Source organism: Eulemur rufifrons, chromosome 6 (assembly GCF_041146395.1).
Source record: "Eulemur rufifrons isolate Redbay chromosome 6, OSU_ERuf_1, whole genome shotgun sequence".
NCBI lineage: Eukaryota > Metazoa > Chordata > Mammalia > Primates > Lemuridae > Eulemur > Eulemur rufifrons.
The window spans coordinates 52,935,784-52,949,108 of NC_090988.1; the positions used below are offsets into that span (position 1 = coordinate 52,935,784).

Sequence of the window (13,325 nt, forward strand, 5' to 3'; positions counted from 1 at the left end):
GTGATGGCTGTGGGCAAGCCATTTCACATCTCTGCCCTTCGGTGTCCTTGTCTTTAAATTGGGGATAACAATGCCTATACTTCACAAGGGTACAAAAGATGAATGGAGATGTGCCTAGCATGGTACCTAATGCAAAACTCACCATTTCATTCTCAGCCTCCACCCATCAAGCATAAGGATGGATAATCCCTGGTCATCCTCCATCCTCCTCCTGTGCTTTTTTTTTTTTTTTTTTTTTTTGAGACAGAGTCTCACTCTGTTGCCTGGGCTAGAGTGAGTGCCGTGGTGTCAGCCTAGCTCACAGCAACCTCAAATTCCTGGGCTCAAGCAATCCTTGTGCCTTAGCCTCCCGAGTAGCTAGGACTACAGGCATGTGCCACCATGCCTGGCTAATTTTTTCTATGTATATTTTTAGTTGTCCAGATAATTTCTTTCTATTTTTAGTAGAGACAGGGTCTCGCTCTTGCTCAGGCTGGTCTTGAACTCCTGACCTGGAGCTATCCTCCCATCTCAGCCTCCCAGAGTGTTAGGATTATAGGCGTGAGCCACCATGCCCGGCCCTCCTGTGCTTTTAAATCAGGTATCTGGGCCAAGATGACTTCTGCCCAGGGTCCCTTGTATCATCCAAGAGGCAGTGTGATGTGGAAACCACGTAGGTTTGAATTCCAACACTATCACTTCCAAGCTGAATGAATTTGGACCTGTCTGCCTACCTATAAAAGGAACCATAACAGCACCTACCTCATACGGTTGGTGCGAGGATGAAATGAGATGTGTATCAAGTGAATTAGATGACACTCAAAATGTGGTATTGCGACTTTTGCCTGGGGAACCCCCAAGTAGCTGACCCAAGTGCCCCTGAAAACCAAGTGATCATGCTGCCCCCTTGTGGATAAGAGGGCACACAGCCCAGCAAATGCACCCACACAAGGCTCTGTGGGAGAAATAGGAATTACATACAGGGAACTTCTCTGCTAGGGAGGGAGCTCATGCTTTATTTTTTTATTTTTTTTGAGACAACGTCTCACTCTGTTGCCCGGGCTAGAGTGCCGTGGCGTCAGCCTAGCTCACAGCAACCTCAAACTCCTGGGCTCAAGCAATCCTACTGCCTCAGCCTCCCGAGTAGCTGGGACTACAGGCATGCGCCACCATGCCTGGCTCATTTTTCTATATATATAACTTTAGCTGTCCATATAATTTCTTTCTATTTTTAGTAGAGACGGGGTCTCGCTCTTGCTCAGGCTGGTATCGAACTCCTGACCTTGAGCAATCCACCCGCCTCGGCCTCCCAGAGTGCTAGGATTACAGGCGTGAGCCACCGCGCCCGGCCGAGGTCATGCTTTATACTGAAATATTTAGTGAGCAATTAAACCAGAACTTCTCAGACATTAATGTACTTGTTAAAATATAGATCGGTTCTGACTCAATAGGTCTGGGGTGGGGACAAAAATCTCTTTTAAGTTTCTAGGAGATACTGATGCTACTGGCACATGGACCACTCTGAGTAAATGTCTTAAGTCTAACATAGCAGGGCCATAATAGGAACTATTAAATGTCTACCACATGCCAGTTACTGAGAGAGCCAGTTAACCTATTTTAACTTACATAGTCCTCAAGACTCTGGGCGGTAGGTACTATCTATCTCTAGTTTTCAGAAGAGGAAACTACAACATAAAGAACGATGCTGCATCACATAGCCAGTAAGGGGTAGGTCTTGGGTTCTAACTTAGACAGCCTGGCCCCAAAGCCTACTAGGTAGTAGAAGACTCCAACAGTGTGTGGAGGACCACCTAGGGAGGGAGAAGCATGGCAGGAAACTGGCAAGGGTACTATACTGAAGTGATCTAGGAGAGAGAAGATGAGGCCTAAGCTAGGGCAGCTGTGGCATGGGAAAGAGGGGATGGGGTTTGCTGGTAGACTGGATAATGGGTGTACGAAAGGGAGCAATTCAGGGGGGGCTCTGGGTGTCTGACCTGGACAACTGGAGAGATGGTGGTACCTACCACTTACCAAGCTAGCAAACACTGCAGAAGAGCAAGTTTCAGGGTTAAGGTGTGTTCAGTTTTAGAAATGATCGATACGAAGTTGCTTTTGGTCATCTGAGGAGACATGGGGAGGTAGGTGTCTAGAGCTCAGGAGATGATCTGGGTTGTGGACAAAGTTTGGGTGTTGACATAAGTGAAGCTATGGGTGACTGAGGTCATGTGGACACTGCAGATACTGTTCTGGGCTGAAGTCGACACAGGAAACAACTGGGAGATAGGACTGGAATCCAGGTCTCCTTGGCCGCAGTGGAGGCTGGCTCTGTCCACCCCACTGGGTAGTCAGGGTCTGAGGAGCAGACAGGGCGTAAGATACTGATGGGCTGTAGGGAAAAGGGCTTCTAGAGTTCTATGACATCTAAGTCCAATGAACGATGTCCCCTGCCCCCAGATCAGCAGAAATGACCACTCCACATGAAGACCAGACCAATAAAGGTTGGGAGATATTTATTTTCTTTAAACAAGGTCATAAATAACAAAGAAACAAAGTAGGCCCTAGACTCTGGACCGTGCAGCAGGACAGGGATAGGAAGTTGTTGGGTGGAGAGGTGGAGGGGGCTATGCATCACCTAAGACAGTCACAGAGAGATGGGCTTCAGGAGACTGGCCCTCCCTGCCCTTGGAAACGGCGTGCCTGGGCAGCAGGGGGAGGCCGCAGTGCTGTGAGGAGGCAGCTGGAAGAAGGCAAAGACTGAGGATGCCGGACTGTAATGTTTCTATGTGGAGTGATGTGGAAACCACAACTGGCGAAGAGAAGCTGTGGGTCTGCAGAGGCAAGCGGGCACTGCACACCTCCAGGAACCAGCTATGAAAATGGTTACATCTGATTATTAAAAACAATTCCACAGGCTTTAGCCTGCAGCTTTGTGCATGGGCTGTATTTAACCTGGTTGCTCTGTGGCAGGTGAGAGCTCAAGAGGCCCCTGGAGCAGCCTGGCCTCAGCCCAGGGCAGGTGCCCAGACATGTGGGAGTGGGACGGTGGGCTCCCCCAGATGGGAGACCATGTGCTTGGACTGGCTGGACCTGATTTTCAGGCTGGTTTCTTGTAATGCTATCCACCACCACCCCCTGTACCTAAGGATGGGATCCTGGCCTCTATGGGTCTTCCAAACCTGGAAGAGTAAGACTGGAATAAAATGGTACCTGATTGGTGTTTTATTTGAAAAGGAAAAATAAGGACCACCCTGTGCATTGTCCATCCCAAGAGGCAGGGAAGGACTATGACAAGAACAATCTCAAGGAATGGAGGTCCCTGAGCCTATGGAGACATTTGGACCCAGGTGCATTGCCTGATGCCAGGAATAAGGGTCCAGGGTGGCAGCAATGGAGGCTTCACCCTAGGCAAGGCAAGGAGAACAGGCAGGAGCTACCCCTGTACAGGGAAGGGGTAGGAGCTGGAGAGCCCTGGACTAGGGAAGCTGATGTTGGTCAAGGGCCCTGGAAAACAATGCTTTTGGCAGGAATACATGAAAGGGTTTGTACATCTGGGGATGCCCGTCTACAGGAAGCCAGTGTCACATAGCCGGGCAGGATGGGGAGGAAGAGACAGCGGCATCACAGTGGCCTCTGGTGCAATGTATTTACAACAGAGCTCAATGATGAGGAAGGGGTGGACAGCAGGTCACTAACAGCCAGGAAACACACTGAAGAACAGAAAGAGAAGAAAAACAAATGTAACTATATTATTAGCTGTCCCCTGCTTAACCTGTCTCCTCCAGGAAGCCCTCCTAATGACCACCAAGGCCCTTGCAGATCTGTCCCATCTCCTCACAGCCCCATTTAGGGCTAAACACAGAGTCTGTTCACAGTGTCCTGCTCATCAAGGCTCCAAATGGTCCAGGGGCCTCAGTCAAACATTTTATTAAGAGAAATTAAGTCTTTATTGTTGATTCCTGGGATTCATCAATAGTCAGTTACTAGAGGGATGGTTCGGTGGTTCTGTGGCTCACTGTCACAGGCTTCTGTCATTGTCTCCAGTGCCTACCCTGCCCTGCCATTCTCATCTCCCAGGGCCTGGCATTCAGAGTTTTCTAAGGCAGAAGTCATTTCTTCAACATTTCTTCTTCAAACGTTCTGAGGGTGGGAACAACTCCCCCGAACTCTCACTGAAATCGGAGACGAGACTTGCCAGTGGCAGGAGCGACTCCTCATCAGGCCTGTGGGCTCTCTGAGGATCAAGGCCCTTCTGCAGGAGCTCTATAAGGTGGGCCAGGACCACCTGGTTTGGGTCAACACACCTCTCTTCTTCCTCCACAACACAGAGCCGGCTGTGTTTCCCCAATCAGATGAAGAATGCTGTCCTTCCTCCTCTAGACTAGTGGTTCTCAAATGGCGGCAATTTTGCCTCCCTCAGGACTGGTAAAATCCGGAGACATTTTTGGCTGTCAGTACTAGGTGTGGGAAGTGTTACTGGTGTCTAGTGAGGCCAGGGACAGTGCTAAACACCCTACAATGCATAGAAGAGAACCCTCACAACAAAGAACTGCCTGCCCCAAAATGTCAATAGTGCTGAGGCTAAAAACCCTGTTCTAGATTTCTACACGACCTCCATGGCCTGCCTAGCTTTCCTCAGCAGCAGGGCAGGAGGCAAAGAGAACTTCTCTAACGTGCCTGGATAAGGACTGATTCCCATCCCAGCCTCAGAGAAGGGGCATCTCAAGAAGAAATGGACGTTGCAGTGGGAGGCAGGAGACTAGGCACGATTCAACTGCAGCCTCAGCAACAACCACTGGACCAGAGCATACAGAAATAACCAACCATGACTTTGTAGAACAGACACTCCAGGCTCTTTGTTGAAGAGGAGGAAGAGAGGCATGGTGACCAAGCAGGGGTAAGGCAGAGATTATTTACAACCCTACAAATATGTTTGTGGGAATTAGCCAGCACCGCTGGGGTCCTTAAACCCTTGTACTTGCTTACCACTGGAATCCACCGATGGGCTCTGCAAACCTGTGCCGGATCAGGAAAGTGGCAACGGCTTCAGCTACCTGGAGAGGGGAGAGATATTCCAGGCCACATGAAGGTTAGTGATGGGGCTTAGCCTTGGAAGTCCTGTGGGATTCTGTTGGAAGGTTAGGCTCTGTGATGCCTTCATGAGTCCCATAGGTCTAGGGAGCTTGAAATCAAAAGGACTTGGGCCATGGTAGGGCTGGGAGACTCCTCCCCACCATCCTTCCAGGGATGGCTCCAGAGAGTTCAAAAGGAATGATGTGAAGGGATTATTTATCTTCTTAGAATTACGAAGCACCTGTTTCCCACAGGAGAACCCCATATTAATTCCTAACTGTGACTGTAGTTTAGGGAACAGTTTGTAGCCCAACCACCTCTTCTTCCACCTGGCTCTTGGGGGTACTGGAAAAATGGAGCTTAAGATCTTAATCATAGGGCCCTGGGATGAAACAGGATGCCAGAAACCCCTCAGTCCATATACACAAAACTGAGACCATAAGCAACTGCCAGGGAGAGGGTTGGGGAGCTGGTAAAATTGTATGTGCACAAGCCCCACAGCAGCTGCTACCGTAGGCAATGCAGGCTGAGACTCAGAAGGTTGTCCTAATCTTCTCTGACATCCAAGGTTGCTCTCACAGTTGTCCTTTTATAGTCATTGAGCACCAGACTCACCTTGTCAGGGGCATCTTCATGGACTGCATGGCCACACTGGGGTAAGACCTGCATCTGGAACTTCCCTGGAGAGGAAACAAAGCCAAGCAACTTTGAGCCCCCTTGTCACCACCTTTGCAACCTCACAGGTCACTCCAAGAGCCCAGGACCTTCCCATTTCCAACCCCACCCCAATACTATGGGCCAAATTACCAAGTCTTTGATGAGAATGGTAACACTTGTAACCTTGTGCCAATTATTTCCCTTTGCTTTTTCCTTCCATACCTATTTAGTGGACCCTGGGCTAGACACATAGGAGAAACATATCCTGTCCTTCAGGGATTTACAGTCCAGTTGGGGAGTAAAACACTAAAATTAACATTTTAATGCAGGATGTGTTTTCTATGATAAAACTGGGCATATGGGGCTGTAGGAACATAGAAAAGGGGGCTTCAGAATCCAACAGGAATCCAGGAAGGCTTCTTTCACAGGAAGAAGAACCTACACAAAAGAAAGAAGGCTTGCAATGGTATTAATATTTATTCCTGAAAATAAAAGTAGCTTGGCACGGTGCTTATGAGAGTGGTTAACAATAAGGCTGGAGAGGTAAACAGGGACTATGCCATTAAGGGTTTGTAAGCCATGTTAGGGATTTTGAAATTTATTATTACAATAATAAGTTACCATTTGAGTACTTAACTATGTGCCAGGCACTGCACCAAGCACTTTCTCACACTGTCTTATGGAACACTGAAAGCTCACAACTAATGTGACAGTTATTAGAAGTGAACAGAGATGACTGATCAAGACAGTCCTTACGGAGACTGAAGGATAGGGGACCCAGAGCTCCCACAGGTAGAGAGAACAGACTCTGAGCCTCAGTTTCTCTATTTACAAAATAAAAGAATAAGCTCTGAAAGTTTTTCTGGTCAGCACATTCTGTGGTTCTTACCCCAGGGACACAGTACTTTTAAAGTTTGCAGTGTACTCTTCTATTCATTTTTAAAGTTGATTCTCAAATCTACCCCATAAAATTATGCAGGACAAATACTGGAATTCTTTTTTTTTTTTTTTTTGAGAAGATGAAACTGAGGCCATGATTAGTGAAGTGAGTTGCCCAAGGCTGCTTACTTAGTGGAGAAATAAGACCATTCCATTCAGTACAGCCGGCTTATGCCCTTCCTCCCGCAGTAAGCTGGCTCTGGGTACTCTAGCCTAGTTACCTCTCCCGTCTACCTCCTGAAGTACTGTTGTTAATACATTAGGATCTAAACACAGCAGCGTGTGCCCCTCCTGTAAGTTTTCATTTTATGTGCCACTGCCACTTGCCTCTCCAGGAATGTCTCATTTCTATAAGAACAAGGGCTGGTATAATTACTTGCCCTATATCCCTAACAGGACCCAACACAGGCTGGGTACTGAGTAGGTGCTTATTAAGTCTTGGATGAATGAATGACTAAAGGACTAGAGACCCCAAACTTACAACTCCAACTCCTCTGGTTTTTCTATTAGATCAGCCTCTGATGACTAGGGATGCATTTCTTCCTTCCTCTTTGGAAGATTAGATATAAGTAATCAGGGAGAACTCACACATACTAAAACCACTGTGCCAAATACACATAAAGTAATATGATCATAGGTAATCCTCACAATTATTCTATGAGGTAGGAATATTTCCAAACCTTTCTCTCCCATTTTATAGATAAGGAACCTTAGGTCCAGAGACTTTCTTTAAAACAGAAGGTGGTCTTAGTAGAATCCATACTGAGGAAAACAGGAGGAATGTAATCTCATGAGGAATCATGATTACTTCCTGGACATAACGAAAGGCACCATTTGTCAGACTCTCACCCACATTTTCTCATTTAAATTTCATATAACTGTACTGAGATATATCATTATCTCCACTTTATAGATGAAGAAACTCAAGATTAAGGAAGTTAGCAATTCTCTCAGGCATCAAAACCAGTTAACAGTGATTCAAACCCTGGACTGATTCCAAGGATTGTGATCAACATGGTTTCAAACGCTATCCCAGTCCAGCTCAACTGCTTTCAGACAGTCTCAGGGGCCATGTCTGATTCTCACGTGTGCCTAGCATCAAGCATACATATGCACAGAATGGGTGCCTAGAAAAGGTTTGCTTGAATTGAATTTAAGCCTAAAGTATGTGTCAAAGCCCAGAACTACCAACATCAGTGTCATAAAAATCACACAGTCCCAGCTCACTGTCCTGGCTCCAAGCCTCAGGATACTATGGAGTTAAACGAAAAGAAGGGCATGAAGGTCTGGGGTCAGAGTTTTAGAAATCAATCAAGAGCCTTTGAGCAACTACCATGAGGGAATAGATCTCCTTTTCCTGCGGAGAGCCTGAGGACAGCTAAAAAAGAGTTTAGAGGACCCACGAGACATCCAAGTAGAGATATCCAGCAGGTTTGATACATGGGCCAAGACGGAAGCTCAGGTGAGAGGGGTGAGTTGGACATTTAGCTTTGGGACTTATCAGTGTATAAATGGAAGTCATGAAATTACCCAGGGAGATTAGTAATGAGTGGAGAAGGGAGGTCAAAAACAGATTCTGCTAGAGCCTGAAACCTTGGTCTTGGAGTCGGCATCTCTACTTCCCACAACCCAGAAGTTGCGAAGCCTATTGACTTTACCTTCACCAAGTTTTTCACCAATACTAAAGCAAGAGTCACCACAAAATTGACCTCACTGCTTCCACTGTCATCTGGCCAACATAACCTGCATCTGCGCACAGTGCTCAACATGTCACTTTCCTACTCATTATACCTCACGATCCCTCTGAGGCTGCCACAGTTTTCCCATCTTACAGATTAAGAAGACTAAAGCTGAGGCAGGCCAAGTAACTTGTCCAGATAGAAAATTTACTAGAAAAGCAATATTCAAAATCCAGTTCTCCCAACTTCAGAGATCTTGTTTTTAACACCTCACCATGCTGTCTTCTATACAGATTTTGTACCTTTTTGTATCTGGATTATCTTGGACCTTTCTCTTTCCTAAAAATTCTAACAATGATAAAAAATACCGATTAGTATACAGAATATCTGCTTTCACAACATCATAGCCCTATATAGTACTTTATAATACTCAAACCCATTGTCTCATTTTAATCCTTATAACTCTGAGATATAGGTAGTATTATAATCCTCATTTTTAGATGGAAAAAATCAAAGGGAATACTTGCCTCCATAATCATATAGTGAGTGGGTCAGGAATAGAGGAGGATGTCAACTTAGGTCTGACTCTAAAGCCCCTGCTTTCTCCATTGCACCCCACCATCTCAGAATATTAATTTCTATATGATCTTGAGCTCAACAAAGGGTCTAGGGGCATAACTTCCTGATAACTTACCTTGCATCTGGCCAATGGTCAGATCTTTATCCAACCTATCAACACCTAGAACAAAACAAGAGAATACATAAATAGCTTACTAGAAAAGGCCCTGTAAAATGGGTTTTGAGGTTCAAATATAAAGTGAGAATTGTTACAAAGTTGTAAATGTGATGACATTCTCAATTCATGTTAATGCCACTCCTAACTCCTAGAGGTATATTCTTACCAGATGAAGCCTTTCAGGTTGAGAATCCCCTATAATAACTTTGCTCATTTTTAACTGGTTTTTGAAAACAGGGTTTTACTGTTCTGATTCTCATCATACTCAGAATTATCCTCACACCACTGTATCTATCTAGCTCTAGCAGAAGGACTTGGGCTTAACCAAGTATAAAGGCCAGGCCAGGCCAGAACTAGGCCATACCAGGTGGATGCTTATACATAGTTAGGTTCAGAGATTGGGTGTGGGGAGGAGAAAGGGCACAGATGAGTGAATATACTCTTCTTTGGAAGTCACTACTTATTTTGGTGAGGAATTTTAATGAGGTCATATCCAGATGACAATGTGTCCGTACAACTATGGACTGAATTGTGTCCCCCCAAAATTCATGCTGAAGCCCTAATTCCCAATATGACTGCATTTGGAGCTAGGACCTACAAGGGGGTAATTAAAGTCAAATGAGGTCATAAGGGTGGGGCTCTGATATGATAGGATTAGTGTCCCTAAAAGAAGAGACACCAGAGAGCTTGCTCTCACTCTTTCTTGGCTACAAGAGGGCACAGAGAGAAGGCAGTTATCTGCAAGCCAAGAAGACAGCCGTCATCAGAACCCAACCACGCTGGCACCCTGATCTCTCAGACTTCTAGCCTCCCCAGAACTGTGAGAAAATAAACTTCTGTTGTAAGTCACCCCAGCCTATGGTATTTTTTTATGGCAGCCTGAGCTAATACACACAAATATACACTTACCAGCCAAGAGCAGCAATTTAGGAATAGGACAACTAAGAAAGAGATTGGATAAGCCTCGAAACCAGCCATCCCAGTATTTTTCTGTTTTTGCCAGTTCAATTCTCCAGGTATATGGATGGTCTTTCTTGGTCTGGAGGAATAAGAGCAAGTTCTGAGTCTCCGAGGGCAACCCCTGGAGGAACAGGATAAAAACTAGGTCCCTGGGAAAAGGAAAGGGAAGGAAACTAGCACTTATTAAGGACCTACTGTGTCCCAGACATTTTAATATACATTTAATCCTTATAACAGTCTTATATAGGTTATTTTTGTAATTTCCATTTTTAGATAATTAGAAGTTTACTTTTTATTCCTATTAGTTTCAGTGAACTCAAAAAACTTCCAGGTCACAAAGGCAGTAAACAGTAGAGCCAAGATTAAGCTTTTCTTATACCCAGTTGGCAAAAAGGACTTTCTATCAAAAGAATAATTACAAAGAATACACTGCAGTATGAAAAAAAAAGCTTACAATATAATATTTAGTGAAAGAATCAAAGTATAACATGTCATCTAAGTCAGGATTATTACTGAAAAAAATATGGTATACTTATAGGAAAGAACTGTAAGGGAAAACTGAAGATAGGATGATTTGTTGGAGAACGTTTTTTCTTATATTTTGATTTATTATGATATAATGATCCTGCAATAGTAATTTTTTTTTTTTTTTTTTGTTGAGACAGAGTCTCACTTTGTTGCCCAGGCTAGAGTGAGTGCCGTGGCGTCAGCTTAGCTCACAGCAACCTCAGATACTCCTCGGCTTAAGCGATCCTACTGCCTCAGCCTCCCGAGTAGCTGGGACTACAGGCATGCGCCACTATGCCCGGCTAATTTTTTCTATATAGATTTTTAGTTGTCCATATAATGTCTTTCTATTTTTAGTAGAGACGGGGTCTCGCTCAGGCTGGTCTCGAACTCCTGACCTTGAGCAATCCACCCGCCTCGGCCTCCCAGAGTGCTAGGATTACAGGCGTGAGCCACCGCGCCCGGCCCCTGCAATAGTAATTTTTAAAAGGAAATTCTGACAAACATGACAGAACATCAACATCTATAAAAATCTTGATAGTTGGAAAGGGGGCACAGACTACTTCATCAAATATTAGCTGAACAAATAAATGATTCTCTATACTTTTCTACATCATTGAAATATTTGAGATATATTAACAACAGAAATAAATCATCAGGATACTGTACCAACCATAATATGAGGATCTAGAAGTGAACACGAGACAGTGACGTATTATGTTAAAGATCACTGGATGGTTAAGATGTCCATACTACCCAAAGTGATTTACAGATTCAACATAATCCCTATCAAAATCCCAATAGCATTTTTTTAAGAAACAGAAAAAATCATCTTAAAATTTATATGGAATCTCATGGGACCCTGAATAGCAGTAACAATTTTGAAAAAGAATAAAATTGGAGAACTCACACTCCCTGATTTTCAAAACATATCACAAAGCTGTAGTAATCGAAACAGTTTGGTACTGGCATAAAGACAAATGGACCAATGGAAAAGAACAGAGAGTTCAGAAATTAACCCTCACTCTGCCTGCTATGGCTGGAAATAAAAAAAAAAAAAAAAAAAAAGAAATTAACACTCACATATATGGTTAAATTATCTCTGAGAAGAATGGCAAGACCACTCAATAAGGAAAGAACAGTGTCTTCAACAAATAGTGTTAGGACAGCTAAACAGATAGATACGTACATGCCAAAGAATGAAGTTGGGCCCTTATCTGACACCATATATCAAAATTAACTCAAATGGATGAAAGACCTAAAAGTAAGACCTAAAACTATGAAACTCCTACAAGAAAGCACAGGGAAAAAGCTTCACGACACTGGACTTGGCTGTGATCTCTTGGATATGACACCAAAAGCACAGGCAACAAAAGCAAAAATAGACAAACGGTACTATATCAAACTTAAAAACTTTTATGCATCAAAGGACATAATAAACAGACTGAAGAGACAATCTACAGAATGGGAGAAAAATCTATGAAAATCATATATCTTATAAGGTGTTAATATTCAGAATGCACAAAAAACTCCTACAACTCAGCAACAAAAAAAATCAAATAACCTGATTAAAAAATGGGCAGAGGAATTGAATATTTTCCAAAGGTGACATTACAAGTGGCCAACAAGCATATGAAAAAATGCTCAACATTACTAATCAACAGAGAAATGCAAATCAAAACCACAATGAGATACCAACTCACCCCATTAGGATGGCTACTATTTTTTTTCTTTTTTTTAGAATTTGCATTTCTAACAAGAATGGCTACTGTTTAAACAAGAGAAAATACGTGTTGGGGAGAATGTAGATAAACTGGAAGCCTATGCACTGGGTTGTAAAATGGCACAACCAATATGGAAAACAAATTAAAAATATAACTACTATATGATCCAGCAATCCCACTTCTGGGTATACATGCAAAGAACTGAAAACTGAGCAAAGAGATATTTGCAAACCCACATTCATAGCAGCACTATTCAAAACAGCCAAGAAGTAGAAGCAACTCAAATTGCTATCAATGGATGAATAAACAAAATGTGGTATATATATGCGTGTGTGTATAACTGAGACTTAAAAAGGAAAGAAATACTATCACATGCTACAGCAGGAATAAACCTTGAGGACATTATGCAAAGTGACATAAGCCAGTCATAAAACGACATACACTGTACGATTCCATTTATATGAGGTATCTAAAATATTCAAATTTATAGAAATAGAAAGTAGAATCGTGGTTACCAGGGGTTTTAGGGTGAAGGAAAAGAGGAACTGTTATTTAATGGGTATAGAATTTTAGACCTGTTTAACAATGTAAGTATACTTAACATTACTTAACTGTACACTTAAAAATAATCAAGATGGTAGTAAATTTTATGTTTTTACCACAATAAAGAAAAAGAAAAAGATCACTGGATGGGGAGTCAAGAAACTTGGGTCTTCTAGTCCAGGATTTCTTAGGTCCATTCCTTTGTCTGGGCCTTGATTTTCCCATCAGTAAAAGAAGACATAAAGGTATCTTATGGCTCTAATATTCTCCCTTAACAACTAATTCTATTTTCTTCTATTAGGCATAGAACACTTTAAAGTGAACAGTAACTGCCACTTCAACCTAGAACCTCAGCCAGTCCTCTTTCCGACACTTTCCTTTCATGAGCCACTTCTTAGAAGAGATCAGTTCCACTGTCACAGACAGGGCATAATCTCACAAGCCCCTCCCATGTGCACATTGGATTTCATATACAAATGATAAATTTAAGGTAAGAGAATCTTCAAAGGTAGTAATATTATAATTTTTTTT

General features: G+C 43.3%; 1 protein-coding gene across 2 annotated transcripts in view; it reads right to left on the reverse strand.

The window, feature by feature from the left end:
- Positions 1 to 2,472: 2,472 nt before the first annotated feature.
- PPME1 (protein phosphatase methylesterase 1) overlaps positions 2,473 to 13,325 on the reverse strand; it is a 61,369-nt gene continuing 50,516 nt past the window's right edge. The window contains exons 10-14 of one of the 2 annotated variants that reach the window (XM_069469262.1): positions 9,970 to 10,099; positions 9,019 to 9,063; positions 5,665 to 5,729; positions 4,963 to 5,030; positions 2,473 to 3,686 (exon numbers count right to left, since the gene is read on the reverse strand). In XM_069469262.1, coding sequence (XP_069325363.1) covers positions 3,668 to 3,686; positions 4,963 to 5,030; positions 5,665 to 5,729; positions 9,019 to 9,063; positions 9,970 to 10,099 — 327 coding nt within the window. In that variant the 3' untranslated portion in view covers positions 2,473 to 3,667. Of the gene's footprint in view, positions 3,687 to 4,962; positions 5,031 to 5,664; positions 5,730 to 9,018; positions 9,064 to 9,969; positions 10,142 to 13,325 lie in introns of both variants that reach the window. The other variant, XM_069469261.1, reaches the window with a different exon arrangement.